General features: G+C 46.5%; 5 protein-coding genes across 6 annotated transcripts; 2 read left to right on the top strand and 3 right to left on the bottom strand.

Annotated features, from left to right (window-relative positions):
* Positions 1–447: 447 nt before the first annotated feature.
* On the bottom strand, positions 448–2,419 carry LOC9657828 (6-phosphogluconate dehydrogenase, decarboxylating 1). The gene has a single exon (XM_002977950.2). It carries the CDS (start codon positions 2,199–2,201, stop codon positions 594–596), a length of 1,608 nt encoding a protein of 535 aa, XP_002977996.2. The 5' UTR covers positions 2,202–2,419; the 3' UTR covers positions 448–593.
* Positions 2,245–5,427, bottom strand: LOC9653142 (NADP-specific glutamate dehydrogenase). Its single transcript, XM_002977949.2, has 16 exons — positions 5,062–5,427; positions 4,676–4,990; positions 4,482–4,611; positions 4,226–4,427; positions 4,078–4,164; positions 3,959–4,018; positions 3,815–3,901; positions 3,675–3,743; positions 3,562–3,617; positions 3,423–3,508; positions 3,281–3,371; positions 3,071–3,228; positions 2,923–3,014; positions 2,782–2,862; positions 2,655–2,728; positions 2,245–2,501 (listed from the first exon to the last, which is right to left on the bottom strand). Exons 1-16 carry the CDS (start codon positions 5,234–5,236, stop codon positions 2,426–2,428), a joined length of 1,839 nt encoding a protein of 612 aa, XP_002977995.1. The 5' UTR covers positions 5,237–5,427; the 3' UTR covers positions 2,245–2,425.
* Positions 5,428–11,648: 6,221 nt separating this feature from the next.
* LOC9653140 (mannosyl-oligosaccharide 1,2-alpha-mannosidase MNS3) lies at positions 11,649–14,419 on the top strand. Of its 2 annotated transcripts, none has more exons than XM_024683136.1 (6): positions 11,649–11,807; positions 12,189–13,234; positions 13,302–13,566; positions 13,638–13,835; positions 13,912–14,060; positions 14,123–14,419. In XM_024683136.1, the coding sequence occupies exons 1-6, from the start codon at positions 11,733–11,735 to the stop codon at positions 14,388–14,390; spliced, it is 2,001 nt and encodes a 666-aa protein (XP_024538904.1). In that variant the 5' UTR covers positions 11,649–11,732; the 3' UTR covers positions 14,391–14,419. The 2 variants fall into 2 exon arrangements, with proteins under 2 accessions (XP_024538904.1, XP_002978164.2); XM_002978118.2 differs by lacking the exon at positions 11,649–11,807 and adding an exon at positions 11,814–11,963.
* A 23-nt stretch (positions 14,420–14,442) lies between these two features.
* LOC9657827 (protein arginine N-methyltransferase 1.1) lies at positions 14,443–16,288 on the top strand. The gene is made up of 9 exons (XM_002978117.2): positions 14,443–14,655; positions 14,710–14,720; positions 14,788–14,943; positions 15,002–15,065; positions 15,126–15,268; positions 15,324–15,411; positions 15,465–15,580; positions 15,803–15,953; positions 16,016–16,288. The coding sequence occupies exons 1-9, from the start codon at positions 14,481–14,483 to the stop codon at positions 16,219–16,221; spliced, it is 1,110 nt and encodes a 369-aa protein (XP_002978163.2). The 5' UTR covers positions 14,443–14,480; the 3' UTR covers positions 16,222–16,288.
* Positions 16,289–16,331: 43 nt separating this feature from the next.
* Positions 16,332–19,148, bottom strand: LOC9657826 (putative pentatricopeptide repeat-containing protein At3g11460, mitochondrial). The gene has a single exon (XM_024682914.1). It carries the CDS (start codon positions 19,146–19,148, stop codon positions 16,332–16,334), a length of 2,817 nt encoding a protein of 938 aa, XP_024538682.1.
* Between the last annotated feature and the right edge of the window lie 5,567 nt (positions 19,149–24,715).

Here is a 24,715-nt window from a genome sequence, read left to right as displayed (position 1 = left end):
CTTCACGCCAGTGATGATTCCCAAAGGCTGTGAATCAGCCAACACCATGCCCTTGCCACCATCGATCGTGCATTTTGCCCAGCAATCTCAACGTCATTGCAATTGCCATGGTTCCTCCATCAAAGAATTTTCTTTGGTTTGCTTTAGAATACTTAACACTGCCCTATTTCATTCCTTAACTAGACCGCGAAGGAGACGATCCTCCACATGGCAGCCAAGGTATGCCACCTCCGCTCGATGATCTTCCTTTAAGTATGCTGTCCTATACGTGTACAGCATCGACCGGCTAGCAACGAAACTTGACCGGCTAGCAGGCATTGTGGAGTCGAAAATGGGAGCTAACAAAGGTCGTCCGAGGAACGAGGCATTTTTATGGGAAGGAAAGTTGAAAGACTTTGTCCGTTGCATTGTTCACGATAATGTATCACAAGGGTGACGAAGATGGCATGGTTTAAGATGGACTTGGTTTATTACCTTTTTAAGTTAGTCCATCCAAATAATCAAAAAGTATAAAGAAAAGAGGGTCTCCATCCATGGCCTTTTATCCATCCAAAACCGACGCGCACCAAAAGTGCGTGTTCACGGCTCCTCCCTCACAAGGCCGACGCGAGCTTGTGCCACTCGCTGTGAAACCACCCGCTTTGATCCACTCGCTCGTAGGTGTGAGCTCCAAAATAATCGCGCTGCGCCTGGACGAGATTCGCGGGCAGTCGCGAGCGCCTGTACGTGTCGAAGTAGGCCAAGCTCGCGCTCATCCCCGGGGTGCTGATCCCGGCATTGATCGCCAGCGTCACCACTTTCCTCCAAGCGCCCTGCCGCTCCACCATCTCGGTCGCAAACTCGGGATCCATGAGCAGATTGGCCAGATCCGGGTTGCGGTCGTAGGCCTTTTTGATCCGGTCCAGGAACACCGCCCGGATGATGCAGCCCCCCTTCCAGATCCGAGCCAGCTCGCCCAAGTTGAGGTTCCAGCTCTTCTCCATGCTCTTGGCCCGGATCAAGTTCATGCCTTGGGCGTAGCTGCAGATCTTGGACGCGTACAGCGCCTTCCGGACGCCGTCGATGAGCTCCTTCTTGTCGACGTTGCTGGGAGCCAAGATGTCCGACACCCCGAGCTCCTTGAAGTTCTTGGCCGCCGCCACTCTCTCCTCCTTGAGGCCGCTCAGGAACCTCGAGTCGAGCGACGCCTCGATCGTGGGAGCCGCCACCGAGAGCTCCGCGGCCTGCTGGACGGTCCACTTCCCGGTGCCTTTCATGCCCGTCTTGTCCAGGACCTTGTCCACGAGCTCGCCATCGCCCTTGTCGTCCTTGACCGAGAAGATGTGGGACGTGATCTCGATCAGGAAGCTCTCGAGCTCGCCCTTGTTCCACTGCGCAAAAGTCTCGTGGAGCTCCTTGTTGGTGAGGCCACCCACGGACTTGAGCACGTCGTAGGCCTCGGAGATGAGCTGCATGTCGCCATACTCGATCCCATTGTGAACCATCTTCACGAAGTTCCCAGCTCCACCAGGGCCAACGTAAGTCACGCAGGGGCCATCGTCCACCTGAGCAGCGATCTTCTTCACAACATCCTCTATGTACTTGAAAGCCTCCACGGCTCCACCGGGCATAAGTGAGGGGCCATAGCGAGCGCCCTCTTCACCGCCAGAGACCCCCATTCCCAGATACAAGAGCCCCTTCTGCCGCACGGCCTCGGCCCGGCGCTCGGTATTCTCGTACCACTCGTTCCCCCCATCGATGATGCAATCCCCGGGCTCCAGGAAGCTCGACAGCAGCTCGATCGTCTCGTCCACCGGCCGCCCGGCCTTGACCAGGATTATGATCACGCGCGGCTTCTGGAGCGACGCCACGAACTCACCCGGATCCTTGAAGCCGTAGAGCGGGAGATTGCCCTCGCGCGCCGCGCGATCCACCGTGTCGTCGACCTTGCTCGCCGTCCGGTTGTAGACGGAGATGGGGAATCCCTTCTCCGCGACGTTGAGCGCCAGATTCTGGCCCATCACGGCCAGCCCCGCGAGCCCTAGCCGGCTGCCGCCCTGATGCCCTAGAGACGCCATAGCTGTGGAGGAGGAGGAATGAGGAACAGGGCAAGGAGACCCTTCTTCCAGCTTTATAGCGTGGACACGCATTGAGGTCCCGTGTTCGAATTGTGGACTGGTAGGTTTCGCGGATTTTGAATTCAAAAAAGCTCCGCGGGACATCGGCCGTCCAATGGGGTGGCAGATCGAACCGCTCTATGCGTTCCACGTGGCACGAGTCATTAGGTTATTATTTTGTTTTGTACATAAAATCAAAAGTTATTCCTCTTCTTCCTTCTTTTCTTCTTCTTCTTCTTTAGAACGATTAGTTCGTCCGGATCAATGCTATTTACACCTGTACATAGCATATATGGATGGATATGGTGGCTATCTTCCTTTCCCCGCAATCACACACAGCCTTGTTCCAGAAGCGCTTGAGCAACGCGGAGAAAGCTCGCAATGTTTGCACCGTAGACTAGTGACCTGATCCAAAAACACTGCGTGAGTTTTGCCGTGATTGAATTGCTAGTCAAAACAAGTCGTGAATGGCTTGAGCTAGAAACTGTGAGAGGTTAGAGTTAACGAACGAGCTAAGCGAGGGGATGAGTTGCAAAGGAGAGAAGAAAACTTGCTTACTCTGGGGCTCCTCTGGGAAATCCATACTCGTTTGCCACTCCCAGGCACTTCAGGTACATCGTCCTGACGAATTCCTACACAAGAGGGATACAAGTTTAGACGCAAGTTTCACAAACGAATGACGTGCCTGGAGTTGAGCGTCGATTGTTTCCGCTGAGAGTTGAATGCAGCTGCTGTTTTGCATCGCCTCCAGGTCCGTAATGGCCACCTGGTTCGCCGCAACACATGAACATGTCAAACAAAGTGACCTGCAAGGTACAAACATTACCCCTCCGGCATTCGCAGCTTTGCTAGGCGCAATGAAAATTCCAGCCTTGCGAATCACCTCCGCAGCCTCCGTTGTGCACGGCATGTCGGACCCTGACAAGAGTAACTAGACAATGTTAAAAGAAAGAAGGCAACCAAAGAGACCTTACCTTCGATGAGTACTTGACATCCCGCATTGACCAGAGCCAAAGCATCTGAATGATTGATCTCGTTTTGCGTCGCGCAAGGAAACGCGAGATCGCATTTCTCTCCCCACGGTTTCGCGTCTTCATAGAAGCGTGCTTTCGAGTACCTCTTTGTGTACTCCCTGTTTCAGGATCGAAAATTGAATGCTTAGACATGAGCGCAATAGAACGTACCGCAAGCTTTTCCGTTGGAACTTGATTTCTTTTATCAGAGCGAGTTTGATATTGTCGAAACCATCGTCGTCTAGCAAGTAGCTCTTAGAGTCTGCCAAAATTGCAAACATCGGTTACTATTATCTTGAAGAGCAGACTAGACCTGATACGGTCACGGGAACTGCACCGAAGTTGATGAGTTTTTCCAATGCGTGAATAGCTACTTTCCCAGATCCGCTTACAACGCACCTAAAGCAGATTACATCGCTAAAGCTCAAAACTCTTGTAAACAAAATATTTACCTTAGGCCCCTTAGATCCTTGTTCAGATCAGCCAAAAGAAACTTCGCAAAATAAACCTGAAACCGTTCAAACCAGGTCACCGAAGAACGAAAGTAAAAAAGATAGCTACTTACCAGACCATAACCCGTGGCAGCAGTCGCTATGCTTCGAATGTTTCGACTAGCCCACCCTGCTGAAGACAGCTGCAGTTATCAGAGATCAGTCCAGAGGCCAAAAAAGATTACAGAAAATGCAGATTACAAAGCAAGCATACGTCAAAATGGCCTGTTAGACGACGATACTGGCCGAAAAGATATCCCACTTCTCTGGAGTTGACACCAATGTCACCAGTAAACACGTCCTAGAAAAAATAGTTTTAGTCAAATAAATATTCTGAGCACAAAAAGACGATGACAACCTGATGAGCCTTGATGTGGCGATAAAGCTCTTCCATAAAGCTCTGACAAAAACGTAGAACCTACAAACTTCACACTGCCATGAATTTAGGCCACATTCTAAAACATACAAAAGCCTAACCTCGTTATCACTCTTCCCTTTGGGATCGAAATCACTTCCACCTCTTGCACCACCCAGATTGAGCGGTGTCAATGAATGTTTCAACGTCTGCAGCCGCACGGAATTAGAATCAATAAAGCTTACGAGAGAGAAAATGTTGGTCACTCACTTGATCAAAAGCCAGAAACTTGATGATGCTTAAATTCACAGACGGATGAAACCTCAAGCCACCCTTGTATGGACCAAGAGCTTGACAGAAATTTACCCTGAATCCTCTGTTCACGTGAATTTCACCTTTGTCATCCATCCACGGAACTCTGAAAATGATGATACATTCCGGCTCCAAAAGCCGCTCCAGGACATGAGCGTATCTATTGACAGCCGAAAAACAATCAGCTCTAAGCAAAAACACTTTTGAAGCTTACTGTGGATACTTGGTAAGAACAGGTTCCAAAGTATGCACAACTTCGTGTACCGCTTGGATGAACTCTGCTTCATTTGGATCTCTTCTTGCCACACCCTCGATTATAGACTCGGAAGTTCGTGATAGAAGAGCTTCGCCATGCAAGACAATGTGATCTTATAAGAGAAGCAATCAAAGTGGAAACAAATCGAGTACCTTTGATATAAACTGGACGCTCGAGCATTCCATGTCCCTTGTCTCTAGACGCTGCTTGCAATCGCAGTGCTTCCTTGTGTAGCAAACTGTTGTTGTGTTCTTCGAGAGCACTCATTTGCATGTTGCGGCTGCCCTCGTTTCCATAGGGATTCCTTCTGTGCTTGCGGCCAAACTCCTTGCAAACGCGGCAAAAAATTCGAGGACTCCCCTCCTGGAGCGCAACGTAGGCCCATTTGTAAGTGTCGGCCCATTCGTCCCTCCATTTCTTCACCACTTTCTTCTTCCGGGGAGCCTGTTGCTGCCCCTGCTGATGATCTTCCAAAATAATTTCTCGTGTCAGCTCTAAATCGCTGGAAATATCGAACTGATGAGGGAGAATCTCTCACCTTTGTCCTGCTGCTCCTGCTGAGCGGCCTCCTGGAGCGACAATGCGCTGCTGGAGCTCGCGCCATGCAGCGAGCGCTCGATTTGCTCGTGCTGCTGCTGGAGCTGGACGAGCGCCTGCGTGTCGAAACCTCCGTGCTCGTCCTCGGCTCCAAGCTCCAGATCGATGTCGTCCATCGCGAATCCCAGACCTACACTGGCGCCATGCCGCACTGAATTAGGTCTCCTCAATCCGCCATAGCCGAGAATGTCGCTGTACGTTATAGTGACGGAATATCCGTGCTCGTTTGGTTTGCTGATAAGTTTTGGTTGAGTGGGGACTCTACCTGAGAATGTGCTGTGGATCCTTGTCTTTAATAGGAATCCTGTTGTTTACACTAGAAAACTCATCTCACTCGTGATATCAATGGAGCAAAGAGAAGATGCCGACTAAAGATCTAGTGTCTTGGACTGCGTTTGCGCAGAATGGGCATCTGCAAGATGCTTGGCATCTTTTCCAGACTATTCCAGTGCATAACACGGCAACTTGGAATGCAATGTTGAATCCTTTTGCCAAAGCTGGATAGAAGATTTCAAAGGACTTGTTTAATCAAATGCCTGAGCACGATCTAATTTCTTATACAGCTTTGATTTCTTGCTCCACATCTCAAGGATATTTTGAAGATGCCAAGAATCTTTCGGTGTTTGGAATGCCAGAAGACAGCCTCGTTTGCTGGACAGTGCTGTAGAATGCATATGCCCAATAAGGGCATCTTTTGGAATCTAAACGAATGTTTGATGAGTTGCATATGACGGACTTAGTGTGCTGCAACACTATCTTACTGGTTACGCTCTTCATGGAGACATTAATGCAACAAAAACAAAAACAAAAAACATTCTTCTCGGAAGCCATGCTCTTTTTCGATATTGATGCAACCACGTCTTTTGTCAGTGTTATGCCACAGCGTGATCTTGTTTCCTGGACCACTCTTTTAAACACGTATACTGAACATGGTTCTTTTGAGATGATCAACATAGTGATAACTAAGCTTCCAAGGTTTTAATCTAGTTGCTGCGAATTCCAGGCATTTTGTATGTCATGTAAAGATTTCTTTGGTGATGTAAAAGACATAGTTTCGTAGACGACCATGTTGTTTGGGTTTACAAGTTCCATGCCTTTGAAGAGTGTTGGAGTTATGTTGTGTTTATTTCTGTTTAGTATTATTTATTAATCAAATGGATAGAAACATCAAAATTAATATTAATCATCACATAAACTGAAATGTTTAGGAAAGTTTATAAATTATAAATACATAATTTATCTAAATGAATAACAATATATCCTAAAATATTTACGTATATTTAAATATTAAGACAAGCAACAGCATTGCAAGGTTTCAAGAGTCGATTGATGCACTCAGCCCATTCTTGAGGGACTACAAAGCCATGAAACTGTAGCACGAACTCTTTCACAGCCTCGTTCACCAGCAAATCAAGAAGTTAGTAATGAAAAAGCATTTCCAAAGAATACCTTGACTAGTCCATGGAGAAAGAAATAAAGAAGGAAGAATTGCGTCTACCTGTTCTAAATCCATTGACAGAGAGATCCTCGGCAAGGCAGAGAAAACCGCAGCGCCATTGACGTCCCCCTCGATTGCCAATGCCTGAGGTAAAACAACTCAAAACTCTAATTCCATCCTTTTTAGTTTCTGGAGCTTGGCAGAGGCCTCGTCCTTGGATTTCTCATCGGGAAAGTCTACCTAGCAGGTATTTTGCTCTTCGCGATGCCGCTCCCTCGAATGCGATCAATCAAGCCATAGCTGCCACGGCTTTCGTCCAGGTAAGCGATCGCGTTGAGTGATGGAGTGATTTTCTTTTTTTCTAGACGATCCAGAGAGATTTAAAGTACCTCTCCGATCCGGATCGAAACACCAGGCAAAGGCATTGGAGCGCGTTGACAAGCTTATTTGACCGAGTCTCGTTGCTCCAGGTATTTTTTCTTTCGCCTTTCTATCTCCCAAGAAAAAAACAAAATTTGTTGATGGTTTAGATTGTTTCTACTGAAACTGGTCCCTTCACGACCCCGTAGAGAGCTGTCGAGTCGAGATGTAGGATTTTAAGTTCCAATGCTTCTGTGCTAATTTTGATGCAGGTGGAGCAAACAACCTTTGTGATAGTTCCTGCAATAGCTGAGCGGCTTTACTGATTTTCCCTTTGTTTGGATCTGGAAAACTTTGTGACAGTCCAGTTCTTGAACATTCCGAAGAGATACGTGTAAGTTTAATCAACTTGCTCAGTGCGATAATTTGTCAGTGCTCAGTGGAGGGCGTTCGTGAGTTCTCTGAGCACATAGCAAGGGTGAATTCAGTCTTAGTGGTTTTTTCTTTTGTGTTCCAATTGGCTGCTTTTGCAGGTAATCTGCGTGACTTTGTTGGATTCTTTTCACGAAACTAAAAAAGCTTCTTGTGTGCTGCTGTCTAGACTATGCAGTCGTACACCTAATGTTATAGGCGAGAATGCAGATGCTATACTGAACGCGCTTCCGAATATTTTGTATGCTCACTCAAGGGTTGTAGAGATGTTGAAAAAACGTTTCAAAGGTTTGCGGTTGTATCTGCACTCAATGACGTTGTTTTGTGCGGGTTGTCGGCTGGTATGATTGCCCAACACGTTGCTCCGGGCGTCAAAGCGGTCATTCTGATACAGTGAGAAAGGTACATAAGCATTTTTTTCTCTCCCTGCGACTACGACATAGATATATTTACAAAACAAGAAAAGACTTTCCAACGCACGACAATCAAAATGGCCGCTCACCAGAACGCTGGCTTGATCGTGGGTAGCAACATTAATTCCCAAGTTTCTAAGAAAGAGAAGAGAAGAATGCTCCTGCCCACCTCATAGCCACATTTGTATGATTTCTATACGAGAGCCCAAGAAAAAGGGATTAATCCTGTTCAAGCCCGAGATACGAATTTCTAAGATATGTTACCTGACAGCTCCGGCCTCGTGAACACACAAAGATGGCAAAAGAAAATAAGAAACCCTAAAATTGAAAGCCGGATAAGAGGTATGGAGGCGGCGTGGATCGGGCTAGAGGAGGACGGGGGTGGGAAGGCACTGCTCTTCCCTCTGCACAAATCCAAGCACCTCATGCTGGATGGCATCGCAGCGCACTGGGGGCTGGACCCGTGCACGCTCCGTGCCGCTGACTTGGCGCTGCTCAAGGACGCCGAGGGCAACTCGGTCATGTCCCTGGATCAGATCACCTCGTTGCTCTCCTCGCAGCCCAGCCACTCGCAGCTGGGCGACGGCCTCTCGCAGCAAACCCCTCTTGTCATCACTGGCAAGCGCCGCCGCGATTCCCTCTTTGAAGCCTCGGACACATTTCACGAAACGAAAGTGGGCAAAGCGCTTGCCGAAGTGGAAGCCAGGAAACAGGAACTCGACCGTCGCAGGCGGATGAACGCAGCGAAAAGTTACGCCATGAAGGAGGAGTTGTACCAGCACAAGAGAGTTCACAAGTACGTCCTGAAGCTTATGGGCAATTCACCGCCAACTGTGGCGAACGCGCCTCTTCTGCAAGAAAAGGTGGGGAGCATGATTGGCGCGGTGCACCTCGTCTCTCGCCAATCGTCGCAGCCGCCGAGCATTGAGAGCCGCACGGGGATGGCGACTCTCATCAGGCCGAATGGCACCTGTTGGACAGCGCTGGGCTGCGTTGCGCCAGCGTCCAACAGCAGCAAAGGTGCCGACGACGCCATCATGGTCAAGTTTCGGGATGCCCCGTGGTTCGAGTGCAAGATCAGTGCTACTTACAACGATTCGGTGGCGTGCCTGGAGCCAGTTGATGGCTCCCTCAATCTAAGCTTCGACACCTGCATGTGTGCGGAGAAATGGCGTTGCGAGTTGAAGTATTTGGTCACAGTGAGCAGCTACTCGGTGTGGCCGGATCTCATCATGGGCGTCGTAGTTGGCGAAGGGGTGATGATGCCGTGTTCGACTGTCACCGAGCGGGGAGCTCCTGTTTTCCTTTCTTGCGGATACCTTGCTGGAGTTGTGGTAGCTCCTCAGCTTGGGCGATACCATAAAGGAGGGGTGAGGACGAGTAAGGGCAGGGAAGTGGAGCTCGCGCCCATTGCAAAGGTGCTGGAGGAACTGGGGAAATCAAAGTACAAGAGCTACCTTGAGGGTGAGTTTGTAGTTATACTACTCTTTTTTATCATTCGCTAGCTGCATATGTATTTTAGGTGAGACGGATATGATTATGGTTCTCAAAAGCCGCCAGCAGATGCTGGTGGAGTTTGCTCCCATCTCCTGGAAGCTACCAGAGCAGGAATGGAAGGATAATCATCCTCTGGAAGGTTTGTGTAATGCGTCTTCGTTTTACTTGTTCCTGAAAGCGTTTGTGGTTTTTGGTACAGAGTTTGCTGAGGCTGCAAAGTCTGTAAAGGGTAGACCGTTGATACCCGGGAAAGCTCCCAGAGGGAAGCTGCGGACGAGGGAAGAGTCGAAGGCGATTAAAGAGAGAAAAGAGTTGGAGGCAAGACAAGTATTGGCAGCGAGAAAACAAATGGTGAGGACAGTTTATGGAGGCGACGAATGAAGGAATTGTCGTGGAGTGAAATAACTAGTGTTCTGCAAACACTATGGTAAGATTAAGCTAAGTATTTTACTTATTCCCTTGAGGCTTTGTGAATTTGGGCTGAATTACGAAATGGTCCTGTTTTTTTTTCAATATTTGTTATAAACATTCTTGAAAGTGTTATTATTTACTGTTGTATTTAAAACAGTTAAATACATAGTAGTTTACAAATTATACTTTATAAAATTTATATTAATTAATAATAGAAATAAATTACATTTATATTAATTAATGATCTATGTTTGTTATTTTATTTTATCATATTTTTATTTTTATTTTATAATGTAATATTTTTAGTGATAGTGGATATACTTAAAATATGCTTGAATATTTTGGGATATTCTACCATCTAATGGTTATTATTCATTTAGATTAATCTTGTATTTACATTTTATAAAACACTAAAACACTTTTTCATATATTCTATTTTATTCTACCATCTAATGGTTGATATGTAATAAAATTAATCTTTAATTTATAAATTATAAATATGTTTATGATTATAGCCTTTCAAGCTAAATACAATAAACATTTTTGGGCTTAAAAGATGAGCTTTATAAATAATGCTTTAACACTTTAAAGTGTGAAAGAGTAAAGTTACACCATAAAAATAAAGACTCACAATATGGTTATTACAAGGAAACTGTTCAATTACTTAGAAATGCAATTACATGCTTACTCAAAAAGTTCATTGTTAAACATAATACAGATTCATCAATCAAATGCAAATTTTGGAAAATTCACCAAACTTCATTCCAAAATATAATTATTAAAAATAAATGGTTTGTCTTTATGCCCATAGCTGTGTGATATATATTCATTTAGCTTCATATCTACTTCTCTTCTAGTAAAACTTTCAAAATTCTTAATTGAATCACATATTAATTAATTGGGTTAATAAATAATATTAAATAGGATTGAGACTACTATTAGGCAAATCAAGTGTTATTGTATGCAATGGATACCAAATTATTTTGATATTATATACAGCTTACTTAAAATTAAATTATTATTGATATAGAAAGATTCTTAATTATTTATATTAATAAAGGACTAAGATTCATTTAATATTACAATCCCAAGCCTCTAAACTTTAAGATTAGGAAATAGTGGGTGATATACCTAAACTGAGTTTGAGTTCATTTTGGATTGAATTTTGTCAACTTTATATAAGTAGATATCAGTTATAACTATCATTCAATATGTAATTTTGCTATTATAATTTTTTTGGATGAAATGAACTATTACTTTTTGTATTCATACAAAATATGACTTAATGTACTAGATCACCCTAGATCTATAATAGAGTAATACTGCAAATATAATTACAAAGACTTTTATTTGAGTAATAAAAAATTACAATTTTTTTTCAATTAAAAAAAGTATATTATGAATATTGGGTGGTCTAGATTCAATCCAAATCATATGTTCATATACTAAATTATTAAAATTAGTGTATTTATATATATTTACATGCATATCTATAATAATAAGGAAGAGTTGCTGAGGTTGCTAGATCCAATCAATGGCAGCTGATAAAAGGGTAAATTTCAAAAAGTTATTTTCTTAACTATGTCTTACTGAAATATTTTAATAAAGTTTTATCCTCACCAATATTGTCTACCAGAACTTATATACCCATTAAGAATTTAGCTTTAAGTTGCAAATTACTCTATTTTTACTTTTTATGTGATCATATATAGAACCTTCAAGTAAAATTAAAAACCTATGTGTAAATTGTGATTTTAATTTTAGAGCACTAAAAAGTTATTCTCAATTAAATTGGCCTGGACATCTTCACCTGACTTCAAAACCAGGTAGAGATTGATTAGGCATAACTAATGTGATTTACTGTAATATGAAGATAATACTAATAATTCCAAAATACTTTATAGATAAATATAGTAAGTTTTAAAATGTTAGTGGTTTCGTAATTCTCTTTATGAGGAAGTTGTTTATATATTTAGCCAATAGCTTCGTGACACGTCGGCTCTACAATGTCATAGCGTGTTTTGCCCTGCTTGATGAGCGCCCTCCAGGAGGAGCTACGATATGGCGCTGCTCCCTTCCACCAATCGCGATCTACAATATGACAATGCCAAGCTTAGGCGGCGCTCGGCCATTCGGGTACGTTTTCTTGCTCTCCCGCTGGATCTAGCTCGATTTGTCGTGCCCTGAGCTGCCGACGATTGAAATGGATCGAAATCTCCGGGATTTGGAAGCATCAGTGGCAATTGGGCCCGATCCGTGAGAGAATGCGTCGCGCTTCTTCAATCCAGCATTGTAGGGCTAGGTTTTGATCTCTCTCCGGCCTTCCATTGACTGTTTTTTTTTCCCTCTCGATCCTTCGAGTTTGTTTGTTTCCTCTTTATATAATGCTTTGGTTTTTGCTCTTTTCTTTTCACTGTAGATTTTTTCTCTCGAGCTCTCAACGTTTGTGTGTCATTTTTTCCTAGCCATTTTGTTTCTCATTTATTGTTTTTATCGATGTGTTTGGTTTTCTTTCAGGTGGTAGTACGAGCTCTCTTCTCAAGTGGAGTACGAAGGAGGTGCTGCTCGTCATGCGGGCTAGGACAATTACTCGCACTGCTCATGTTGATGGGTCTCGGGTACCTTGCATTCCTCCAGCCGGATCAATCCGGTCACACAAACAACAAGAGTTTGCTGCGGAATCTAGGGGGATACAATGGCCACAGGTGGATGAAGGACAGTCCTTTCCTCAAAAAGTTTTGGAGCACACACAGGCTCCCGAACTTACCACCAAAGCTCCGGCTCGGCCTGCTTCGACAAGTCAGTAGCTCCGGCAACTCTAGCAACCATCAAGAGAACGAGGTGAAGCTGCCATTTATCGCGGAAAGAAACAGCCCCGAGGAGCTCGTGTGGATAAAACGCCAAGCTGCCGTGGTCGACGCTTTCAAGCACGCGTGGAATGGTTACAAGCAGTTCGCTTTGGGATTCGACGAGTTGCAGCCAGTGAGTAGAAGAGGTATAAATGGTTTAGGAGGGATTGGAGCCACCGCGATCGACGCTTTAGACACCGCTATGATCATGGGACTAGACGACGTAGTAGAAGAGGCCGGGGGATGGATAGAAAAGGAGCTCGCGAACAGGTTTAGCCACCAGGGACAGGTAAACTTGTTTGAGACAACCATACGAGTGCTCGGAGGACTTTTGAGTGCGTACCATCTAAGCGGAGGTGACACTTCGGTGCCTGGTATAGACGGGAGTAAGAATGGAGTTGCTCTCTCGCCTGGACCGAAGCCCGAGGTCTATCTGAAGCTAGCGAAGGACTTGGGAGACCGGCTGATGGCCGCTTTTGAGACGAGTCCGTCGGCGATTCCATTCTCGGACGTGGTTTTGTCGGCGAGAAGCGCTCATCCGGCTGCCGGTGAGCGTGGAGCGAGCAGCACGTCGGAGGTGACGACTTTGCAGCTCGAGTTTTGGTACTTGAGTAAAGTCACAGGTGATCCCAAGTATGGAAAGGCTGCAATGCGCGTCTTCGAGCACATCAAGGGACTCCCTAAGCTCGAGGGGCTGGTTCCTATTTACATGAAGTAAGTAAGCTTCTCTTTCTTTCTCTCTCTCTCAGTTACTAATAAGGTGAGTGTTTGCTCTTTGCAGCCCGCATTCTGGAACGTTTCAAGGGAACAACATAAGACTCGGATCGAGAGGGGACAGCTACTACGAATATCTGCTCAAGGTCTGGATCCAACAGGGAGGCGTTGGCGATGGACAGGATGTCCAATATCTTCGAGGTATGTACGACGAAGCAATGGCGGGGGTCAAGCACCTTTTGGTCGCGAAGTCAGTACCAAATGGCCTCACTTTCGTAGGCGAGCTTCCGAGTGGAAGAAACGAAGATTTCAGTCCGAAAATGGATCACTTGGTACGTTTACGTTTCGCATATAGCGCTGTCTTGTTTACTTTTGAGACTGATTCTGCTTTTCCTTGTGCAAGGTATGCTTTCTAGCCGGAAATCTTGCTCTAGGAGCAACTCGAGGATTTCCCGAGAAGGATGCCAAGGAGTCCGGATTCTTGAGCGAGAAGGACGTGCAGGATCTGGCCCTTGCGAAAGAGCTGGCTAGAACTTGCTACGAGATGTACAACGTGACTATTACCGGACTAGCTCCCGAGATAGCTTACTTTAGAACTGAGGTAAAGTCTGTCAAGCTTTCATCCTCTTCTTCTTTTCTTCGCTGTCCTCGAAGAGTTTAACGCCGGCTTGGAACAGGGCGATCACACAGAAGGCATGGATGGCGGCAAGCCTGACGCTCAATACAAAGAGGACATCATCATCAAGCCTCTGGATCGTCACAACCTTCTTCGCCCCGAGACGGTGGAGTCTCTTTTTGTATTGTATAGGATAACTGGCGACTCGATGTAAGTTTTTCTTCCTTTGGAGCGGCTCAAGAGCTTCTCTCTCACTCTTTGCTTACTTCCAGGTACAGGGAATGGGGATGGAAGATCTTCCAAGCCTTCGAAGCTCACACCAAGATCAGCACCGGTGGCTACAGCAGCATTGACGATGTCACGGTCGCGAATTCTTACAAGCGAGACAAGATGGAGACGTTCTTCCTGGGAGAAACGCTCAAGTACTTGTTCCTTTTGTTCGGGGAGGACGATGTTTTGCCGCTCAGCTACTTCGTCTTCAATACAGAGGCTCATCCCTTGCCAATTACGTGGGAAGGAGCAAACAGCGTTCTCTCATGAAAAAGAATGAAGAAATTTTTTTTCCTTCCTTTTGTCCCTTTCGCCTTTTAGGGTTCTTGGGTAGACCTAGGGTTTAGGGCTTTAGGCGCCATGGGGCGTAGGAGGCCAAAGAAGGGGGCGGCGCCAGGCGTGGCGGCCCAGGAGGAGGAGGCGGAGCCCATGGATCTCGTGGCGCTGAAGAAGCCGATGGAGGAAATCCTCCCCGAGGAGCACGAGGTCGATCCCACCAGCGCGGATTATTACTTCGATTCTTATGCGCATTTCGGTAAGCAGTCGCGGGCTTGTGGCGTGGAGAGGCTGATTTTGTGTTTGTTTGCAGGTATTCACGAAGTAAGTGCCAGAAACAAGCGATTGTCTCGGCCACATTATTGTTTTTCTCTTTGGTGCTTGCTTGCAGGAAATGCTTAAAGATACTGTGAGAACGAAGACTTACCAGAACGTTATTTATGAAAATGGATTCCTCTTCAAGGACAAGGTAGTTCTAGATGTCGGTGCCGGGACGGGAATTCTCTCCTTGTTTTGTGCGAAGGGTGGAGCAAAGCATGTCTATGCGGTATGGTTTCTTCTCTTATTTCTGTTCCTCCAGATGGATTGCTCCTCGCCTCTTGCAGGTGGAATGCTCGCTAATGGCCAATACCGCGAAAGAAATCATACAAAAGAATGGATATAGTGATGGTAAGCGCGAACCAAACAATGCGTGTTTTAGAAGCTCAACTTCCTCTATGTGGTGTGCAGTGATTACTGTCCTCAAAGGCAAGGTGGAAGAGATCGAGCTCCCTGTTCAGCAAGTGGACGTGATCATCTCCGAATGGATGGGATATTTCCTTCTCTTCGAAAACATGCTCGACACTGTCCTGTATGCCCGTGACAAATGGCTCGTAAGTTGTCCAGTTCTCTCTTGTTTCCATCGTAATGAATTCTCGATTCTCCCAGGTGCCCGGCGGCGTGGTTCTTCCGGACAGAACAAGCTTGCACTTGACAGCGATCGAAGACGCAGACTACAAGCACGAGAAAATAAACTGTTGGTAGTTTACTTTTACATGGCGTCTAGCTTGTCTAACGCAGCCATTTCAGTCTGGAGCTCGGTCTATGGATTTGACATGAGCTGCATCAAGAAACAAGCGATGCTGGAGCCTCTGGTTGACACGGTCGAGCCAAACCAGATCGTCACACAGACGCAGCTGATCAAGGTCCGCGTTTTCTTTCTTTTCCTCTCTTTCTTTCTTTTCCTCTCGTTCTTTCTTGTTTGTCGTCTCAGCTTCATATCTTTCTATCATATCATCAGTTTCATTGTCTCTATCGTTTGGATTTCTTTGCTTCAAATCTTCAAGTCTCTCTCATATTCTTGTATCCTTTCAATTTCTTTGTTTGCTGAGCTTGAAAGACTGATTTTCTTTTAAAAAAACTTGCAGACAATGGATATTAGCAACATGACACCCGGGGATGTGTCCTTCTCGGCTCCGTTCAAGCTCGTTGCCACCCGAAACGATTTTATCCATGCGCTGGTAGCATACTTCGACGTCTCCTTTACAAAGTGCCACAAGGTGGTGGGATTCTCCACAGGTAAAACGCCCTTCACTTTGCCTGAATTGGAGTCTTCTCACGGCTTGGATTTCTTGTAACAGGGCCTCGTTCTCGTCCAACGCACTGGAAGCAAACCGTCTTGTATCTGGAAGACGTGATCACGATTTGCGAGGGAGAGGCGCTTACCGGGAAGATGTCGGTGGCTCCAAACGCCCGCAATCCTCGAGACGTGGACATTGTCGTCGAGTATACTTTCAATGGCAAGCGCAGCCAAGCGTCTCGGAGGCAACACTTTAGGATGCGATAAGCCTCCGTTGCCTTTGATATTGTATTTTGCTTCCTCTTCTTTTGAACGCCAGCCACCACCTTTTCTACATGAGCTGGAAACTGCTGCAAGAAAGCCCATGCAACGTTAAATCACCAAAGAGTTCCCGGTATGTGAGTCGGAGGAGCGACCAAGCAATCCAGCCCCAGGCCGAGCGCCGGCTTCCTTCCGTCGCACGAGCACACGCCCTTCTCGATGTGGTGGAACTCAACGTAGTCCCTTACGATTATCCTCCTGCCGCGGATCTTGGAGAAGAGCTTGATCGCGTGGTGGCAGTCGGCGCACAGCTTGAGGTTCTTGACCACTCGGATGGTGGTGCCGGGCAGCGTGCTCACCAGCCCCAGCACCACGGCCCTCTTGGCGCTGTGGTTCTTCTCCTCCACCTTGCATCCCCGCTCGATGGTCAGCTCGATGTTTAGCCGGTGGAGCTCCTCGTCAACGGCGGCCGCGTAAGGATGCGCCGCCGTCTCCCCCGCCACGATCTCGTGGATCTGGTCCCTCGTCTCGATGAAGCACCGCCCGACCTGGCGCTGGATCGAGTTGAGCTTGTCCGAGACGTTGAGCCGCTCCTGCCTGTAAGTCCGGACGCCCGAGTACATGTACGAGAGCGCGAAGTAGATCCCGGCGTTGTGAGGCTCCGTTTCTAGCGCCTTGTCCGCCGCCACCTTTGCCTTGTCGTAGAGGGTCGAGTGAGTCCGGCACGCCGCCAGGAGCGTCGTCCAAGTCACGGCGCTCGGCTCGAACGGCATGCTGTCGATGAGCTCCTCGGCCCGGCCCAGCAGCCCCGTCCGGCACAGCAGATCCACCACGCAGTCGTAGTGCGCCAGCGTCGGACTCACGCCGTAGTCCTGGATCATGTTGGTGAAGTAGCTCCTCCCTTCCTTGAGTTTTCCACTGTGACTGCAAGCGAAGAGCGCCGCCAGCAGCGCGACACTGTCCGGCGCCACCCCTTCCAGCTCCATCTCCGTGAACAACCGCAGCGTCTCTCGAAACTCGCCGTGGTGAGCCAGCGCCAGCATTGCCACCGTCCAAGTCACCACCGTCTTCCTCTCCAGCTTCGCAAACGTTCCCAGCGCGTCCTCGAGGCTGCCACACTTGCCATACATGTTTACCAGCGCGACCCCGACCTCCACCTCCTTCTCAAACCCGGCCGGAGCCAGCCTTGCGTGCGCAGCTCGGCCCTGGAGCAGCGCTCCCACCGTCGAGCAAGCCGTGAGCACCGCCAGGAACGTCAGAGAGTTTGGCTGCGCGTCCATGGAGTGGTAGAGGTTGAGCGCCTCCTTGCCATACCCCCACTGAGCATACGACCCCATGAGCGCGTTCCAAGTGATTGTGTTCTTGTCCGCCATCCCATCAAAGAGCGACTTTGCAGCGCCGAGCACTCCACACCTCCCATACATGTTGAGCAGCGCCGTCCCCAGCACCACGTCTGGCTGCTGGATGATCCCACTCACGAGCAGCCGGCTGTGGATCGCTCGTCCCTGGCTGAGAGCCCCGATGCTGGAGCAAGCGTCGAGAGCACTGATGAAAGTCACCCGGTCGGCCTTCCTCCCCTGCGACTCCATCTCCCTGTAGATCTCAAGAGCTTCCTCGCCGAGGCCGTGCTGTGCGTAGGCCGCGAGCATCGACGTCATGGTCACCGTGTTCTTGAGCGGCATGGCGTCGAAGACCCTCTTCGCCTCGGCGAGGCAGCCGCACTTCCCATAGGCGTTGACGAGCGACGAGGCGACGAACACGTCCCACTCCAAGCCCGAGAGCTCCAGCTTCTTGTGGATCCTCCGGACGTCCCCCGCCGCCTCCACGCCGCCGCAAGCGTCGAGGACGTGGAGAAAGGTGACGGCGTCGGCCGCGACCCCCTCGGGATCCATCCGCTGGAAGAGCTCCATGGCGTGGCCGCGATGCCCCTCCTGGGCATACGCCCCGATGATCACGTTCCACGACACCAAGTTCTTGGCAGTGATCTTCTCGAAGGCTTTCCGCGCCCTGTGGAGCTCCTTGCATCGCCCATACATGTTGACAAGCCCGTTCCCCAGGTGGGTGTGGTGATCCAGTTCCCGGGAAGAGATTTGCGCGTGGATGGCTCTCCCATCGTCGAGAAACTCTGCGCTGGAGCAGGCGGTGATGGCACTGAGCAGCATCACAGTGTCCGGGGGCTCGCTGGATACGGAGAGAAAGCGCTGGTAGAGCTCGAGCGCTTGGCGGCTATGCCCATGGAGCGCATACCCGGAGACCATGGCCGTCCACAGCGCCATCCTCTTGGAATCCACCGAGTAGTCGTCGAAGACGCGCCTAGCATCGTCCAAGCTCCCACACTTTGAATACATGTCCACCAGCGCGGTGGCCACCAGATCGTCCTCCTCGCCCGCCACCGCCACCTCTCCTCCGCCTCCCCGCCGCCACCACTGGCGGTAGCGCTCGTGGAGTTCCCTGCCTTGCGAAAGAAACGCTGAGCCAAGGCGAGCGCAGGCAGAGATGGAGCTTACCAGATTGGAGGCGCTCCTGGGAACGCCCTCGAGATCCATGCTCTTGCCGATCTCCAGCGCCTCGCGCGGGAGATGGTTGCCCAGGTACGCCGAGAGCATGTTGTTCCAGGTGTAGGGCGTGCGCACTGGATCGCAGGCGCGGAATGCCGCCTCGGCATCCGCCACGCTGCCGCATCTGCCATACATCTTCACCAGGTAGCTGGCGACGATGGGATCGGCGGCGCTGCGCTCGAGGAATCCGGATTCCAGGAGGTGCGCGTGCAATCGCCTGCCCTGGGGCAGCGCGCGCTGCTCCAGGCAGCGCCGGAGCAGCGGGATATAGATTGCGGTGCTGCCCGCCTCACTGCTGCTGCAAATGCGATCGATCGCAGCCTCCAGCGGCTCTTCGATCGGCCTGGCGCCGCCCCTGCCGATCGATCGCGCCATCGAAAAGCCCTAAACCTCCATTAAAATTACAAATAATGCTGAAAAAAACTTAAAATTTGAAGCTTATCAATCAAATAGAACAAAGATAATTAATTATCGTTGATGTTAATTAATTATCATAAATGTATGCAAGATATGCAAACTAACTTGAACATCAAAGTTAATGAGGTAAAATGTTTTTTTCAATAACTTTTAACAAATAGAATAATAAATATAAGAATTAAAAGATGAAGAAATTTATAATTAAGTTCTATATAATAAGATCACTAATCTCACATCGACTATTTACAATGCTCAAAAACAATCTAAAGTATAATCTATAATGTTTTTATAAACATATTTATAAACTGAAACTTTAATGAAAATCATATATGCATTAATCAAAAATTTAAACACAACAAAGCTATGTTTAAAAATTGATCACTAAACCACTCTTCTATGAATTCATTTCCACACCAAAAGCATCTCATTTCAAAACAAGCATAATAAAAATCATCAATGATTGATAATTTTAAACTTAAATCCAACAGCATAAACCATGATTAAACCACTTTCCAAGGAAAAACTACCAAGTAATCTTGTTTAAAATAAAACTTACTCAACTTGTCATTTATTTTGTTTGTATGTGAATATAGTTACCAATTAGTAAATGCATGAATCTAATAAAATAAATGTATAGCTAGATCATCAACATCATCATCATCAAAACTAGTAAAATTAAATGTTAATTTTTAATTAATAACTAACCATTTAAATCATTGTAGATAGAAAATCCAATTTCCTTTGTAAACCCATAAAGAAACATCTCATCTCATTCTAACATTGACATTAACAATGTCAATGTCAAAACATCACCTAAATACTATCAAACATTAAAGTAAAGTTAAAAAAAAAGCAAAAGCAAACCACCACAATCAAATAATACTATTTGTGTAGTTTGATCTAGTAATTAAACCTATCACCACTAAATTATCATTAATCTCATCACACCTTTAGAAGGTGTATATACATGGATGTACAAGAAAATTAAGAAAGATTTAAAGACACAAATTATTATATTTTCATGCTAGAATGCTATCATTCTTAAAAATATAACTCTACACTTTACTCATAATGAAATAAACTTTAAAGGAAACTAAGACATTATATGCACAATAGCTTTAATGGTATTACTTATTCCTAAAAAGGAAAAAAAAAGAAGAAGAAGAATATGGTATTGATTGTAGGTAGCATACCTTGTTCTAGAGCCATGAAAGTATAAAAAAGAAACTATGACTCTCACATCACATTATAGGGTGGCCTAAATCCTATATTTAGCATTCACTGATATAATGCTCTATTTCGTTAAAGTAGGATTTATTCAGTAAAATGGGACTAGGTACAAATTTTCAAGTATTTGAAAATGACGTGAAATTATATGTTTTTTGTCCAGGGGCTAGACATATCTAGGGCATGGTGACTAGCGCGGTGACTTTGTGTTCAGACTGAGTCCATCTGGTTGTATAATAAATCTCATTGTCAAGGTGAACAAGCCGAATCTGAAGCTAAAGAAAAGCGATGGCATGCGCACACACACTATTTGTTTGTTCATTGAGCGTGTGGTGAGCTTTCTAAGATGAACGTCATTCCTATTAGCCAGACATATAACTTAATGGTGAGAACATTTAGATATTATTCAATGTTATCTTTTTCTAACGAATCTAATTGTGAAGGTGTAGCAAGAGGCATTGCTAGTCTGGAGAAGTCATTTAACTCATTTGACCCTTAGTGTATTTTCATGAAACTAAATAACATTCATATTATTAAGGAATTTCTCTAGTACCTTTTTTTTACGACATAGAGGCTTGCATTTCTTTCAAAGGTGATTTAGTAAAAGGCCTGAGGGCACATGCCATTCTATTTCTCAGACCGGTATTAAGATATACTAGTGCAAAGGGAAAAAAGTATTTGGTGATCAAATAAATGGCATGAGGGCACACGCCATTATAAGCCTAAGCGCTAGTGGACACCTCCTTTTTGGTACTCTCAGCAGTACTATCATCCTTCTCCGGGTCAGTTGTTTTGCTTTGGATTGTTGTCTTTGATGTTATTGGGGCGTTCTCAATAGTTGTTAATGTTGTCGTTTGTTCAGAAAAATGATCACCTGGAGTATAGTACGGGGAGTTTGGAAGACTTATATATTCTACATCTTCACCTATCTCTTTCTCTGTCTCCTTTTCTGCCTCACTTACAGATTTTGTGCTTGCCATGAGAACGCTCTTCACCCTAAAATATGGAGTTCGTTGTGTTATAAAAGGAAACCAACACACACGCTGCAAGGGAATGATGGTACATAAAGCACGTAAGCCCACAATATGGGTTTATGTGCCATTAATATGGGCCACACGCCATATTATTAGATTTATGCACATGTAATTGGTAAATGCATATGTCACATCATCTTTGTTTTACCTCACACACTATATCAGGCCTAATGAACCATATCACATGTGCGCACATGCTATATATATGGAGAAGTATTATGCAAGGATAGAAAAATTCAATACATGATTGTGGAGAGCAATGGCATGAAGCTACATGCTAAATAACATTTTAGAGAAAGAATTAAAATAAAAACATGCAAACAGTACTGAGTGGACCAAGACTTAGAAGTGCACAATTGAATGAGGTATTTCTAATAAATATTTCACTCACCTCATATAGGAATGGCTACCACTCTCAAATGGCGTATCGCCTCATGCCATCACCTCGCAATTTGTTATAACAATCCGATGAATTCATATTCGGCTTGTTCACCTTGAACTTTAAGTAAGATTTGCTAAAACAACTAAGAATTTATACTTGTTATTTGTATCATCTCACCTAGGAATGGCGTAAAGCCACATGCCATCACGCCTCCTCTGATTCAGATTTGGATTGTTCACCTTGAAATAAAATACATTAGAAACTTAGTAAAGGAATATTAATGAATCTCACCTTGAACCCGGGTTATGAATGCTCTTGCTGCATCTCTTGCATGGTCTGGCAAGGTGATGGTGGCACTTTGCTTCCGCATCCAACCATGCACAACATTATCCACCGATATGCTCATGCTGGGATCCCTTGGATTCAGCACCCATCTCTTTTCTAGGCAATCCTTCGTATATCCGGAACTTGGCTTGAACCACTCCACAGTTACATTGAAGGAGTTAGTTTCCGCGTCCTCCTCTGCATCAGTGATGCAGCGCCCCACCCATATCATTTGTTTTTTATTACTGGGTCTGACAAGCACAACCATTCCTTTGCAGACCTGTACTGGATTGAATGCTGAATCCGGCTTCTTGTTCCTCGGCCCACAATAGTGATCCTCAACATCGTTATCTGTCACTGCATTTCCAGAGGACATTGTTCCGCTACTATCTGGTGCTCTGGGTTCTGGCCAAAAGGACTCTTCCAATTCTTCATATACAACCGGCCCATTTTGGATAGCAGATATAATCTTCTCCCAATATTCGATCAAAGGCTTGCACCTCTGAAAATAGGATTCTCCACCAAACACCAACCCCCTCTTCCAGAAGGCAATATGCTGTCTAATCCCGGCCACTATACTTTCCTGGTCTTTGAGTCCATCCGGGTGCATCGGCCGTGGGGAACCCTGAGGAATCATAGGTTCCCCAGTTATAGGATCTCTCTTGAAGAGTTCAATGCCGTCCACTGGCAGCCACACTGTGTCCCATTCTCTCATCTTGTACCTCATCACTGGAGCACCGTCACACATGCTGAAATGAAATTGAAGAGGCTTGGAGTGGCCAATCAGCGTTTCGGATCCGTCCCTGATGTAGCCTCTTACAAACCCCTTAAAGTCTGGAACCTCTGTCACAAGTGCAGCTCCAACAGTGCCTTTGATGCAATTTTGGAATTCATCGTAGAGTTGTGGGAGGGTGAGGACATTGGATCGCCGGAGGGACTCTGCCAGGTGACTAAACATGGCATCGACGTCTTCATGAGTGTGCCCAACTATGAGAAAGCCAAGTGTAACCGTTTCAAATATGCCTTTGGCAACAAGCATCGCCAAGTACGCGAAGACGTACATGTTTTTGTTCTCACTGCCAGCATTGTCTGTTTGGAGCAGAAGATGGGGTGGAAGGCCACATCAGCCGCAAGAACTTCCTTGAGATTCTGCTTCGTTTGGATGAGGCTGTGCATTCACCGGGCGACCAGCCTCGTCGGAATGGCATGAGGCCTCACGTGATAACCCTACAATCTGACGGCCAACATATTCACTGGGATGGCATGGGGCCCCACGCGATACTGCAAGCCTTTGCTCCTCCTCCAGCTGAACCCTGTATGGGGTTCGATCGACAAGGGCCTTATGCAAGGGTTGGCCGTTCAGCTCATTCTGCGCACTTTGCAGAGACCTTAAGTGTTTTGCTAGGGACGCAATCATCATGTTTGCACCCCCGCCACCCCATAGAGGTACAAAGAAGTTCCATAGTTCTAGGCACCATGCCCATGAGCGATTATGCCAAACAGAGACACAGGCAGCTGCATGGATGAAGAGATTGCCTTGGGGGCAGGATTGAGTCGAGGTAAGCACATCTTTTTCTGGTCCATTTTGTCATGGATGATGCAGAGGTAAGAGTCAGGTCTCTCCATGGAGAGAATCCTGTTATGATAATATGCAGTCCTGCAGCTTCTCTGCTCGATGTTGTGGTCGAGCCGCCTTCTAACCAACGTCTCTCGCTCTTGAGCGATGCAAGAATTCTTCGACAAAGCCATTTTGATAGCAGTGCACTCGTCACACTTTGAAAAGCTGGAGTACTTTCCTATACTCACATCCCTGAACCTGTTGCTCCACAATCTACTAAATCTAGATTGGCTCAGCTTCTTGTAGCCATTACTCTGGAGTTCCCGATTCACATCTTCCAATATGGCCCCCTTGGTATACATGGAAGGGAGAACTCGTTGGGTGTCTCGAGTTCCATCTTCCAAGAGGCGGGTTTTATGTGGTTGCTGCTCACTACATGTCTTGACAAACATCTTGAAGATTGCCTCTCCATATACAACATGACCCCTGGTTTTGTGAGTACCATCGTTCCTATGGACTGCCTGTTGAACCCTTTGTTCCTCGAACTCAGTTTTGATTCTGTAGAATGTGGTTCGAGGGACTCCATAAATGATTCTCCATGCCTTCATGCAAACCAAACCCTTCTAGAAGACCATGCCCCCCACCTGATGTTCTGAAGCATCAACAGATGACCGTAATGCCTCATACACAAAATTGCGAGCTGCCTTCCAGGACAATGTCTTGTATCTTGCTCTCTCCTCTTCAATAGTATCCTAATCAGCATGTTGACAGCACCTCCTCTTGCAACAAGCAACTGTCGAGACCATTCGAACCTCCATCGCCATTTTCTGCCTTTTCGGTTCGTTGCTCAGATCCCTTTGGCTGCGCTTTAGGAAGGTGTACTTTCTTTTCCCATGAAGAGATGTTCTGTCATCAATTGTAGTGGTGTTTGATTGTGAATCCTTCACATTCTCAAACACTAAGTGCCTCAATTTCCACCGCACAATGCTTCCAATAGTCA

Source organism: Selaginella moellendorffii, unplaced genomic scaffold, assembly GCF_000143415.4.
Source record: "Selaginella moellendorffii unplaced genomic scaffold, v1.0 SELMOscaffold_36, whole genome shotgun sequence".
In the NCBI taxonomy this organism is placed as follows: domain Eukaryota; kingdom Viridiplantae; phylum Streptophyta; class Lycopodiopsida; order Selaginellales; family Selaginellaceae; genus Selaginella; species Selaginella moellendorffii.
This window is presented reverse-complemented; position numbering and strand designations above follow the sequence as displayed.

Excerpts from the sequence above, each read along its gene's own strand:
- LOC9657828 (XM_002977950.2), bottom strand. The coding sequence starts at position 2,201 with ATGTCCCGCGGAGCTTTTTTGAATTCAAAATCCGCGAAACCTACCAGT.
- LOC9653142 (XM_002977949.2), bottom strand. The coding sequence starts at position 5,236 with ATGGACGACATCGATCTGGAGCTTGGAGCCGAGGACGAGCACGGAGGT. Across the intron at positions 4,991-5,061 it reads GCAGGAGCAGCAGGACAAAG|ATCATCAGCAGGGGCAGCAA; the intron begins GTGAGAGATTCT and ends TTATTTTGGAAG. Across the intron at positions 4,019-4,077 it reads AAGGGAAGAGTGATAACGAG|GTTCTACGTTTTTGTCAGAG; the intron begins GTTAGGCTTTTG and ends TGAAGTTTGTAG.
- LOC9653140 (XM_024683136.1), top strand. The coding sequence starts at position 11,733 with ATGGCGCTGCTCCCTTCCACCAATCGCGATCTACAATATGACAATGCC. Across the intron at positions 13,235-13,301 it reads CTGGTTCCTATTTACATGAA|CCCGCATTCTGGAACGTTTC; the intron begins GTAAGTAAGCTT and ends TGCTCTTTGCAG. Across the intron at positions 13,836-13,911 it reads TAGCTTACTTTAGAACTGAG|GGCGATCACACAGAAGGCAT; the intron begins GTAAAGTCTGTC and ends GGCTTGGAACAG.
- LOC9657827 (XM_002978117.2), top strand. The coding sequence starts at position 14,481 with ATGGGGCGTAGGAGGCCAAAGAAGGGGGCGGCGCCAGGCGTGGCGGCC. Across the intron at positions 14,944-15,001 it reads GAGCAAAGCATGTCTATGCG|GTGGAATGCTCGCTAATGGC; the intron begins GTATGGTTTCTT and ends CGCCTCTTGCAG. Across the intron at positions 15,269-15,323 it reads ATGCCCGTGACAAATGGCTC|GTGCCCGGCGGCGTGGTTCT; the intron begins GTAAGTTGTCCA and ends CGATTCTCCCAG.
- LOC9657826 (XM_024682914.1), bottom strand. The coding sequence starts at position 19,148 with ATGGCGCGATCGATCGGCAGGGGCGGCGCCAGGCCGATCGAAGAGCCG.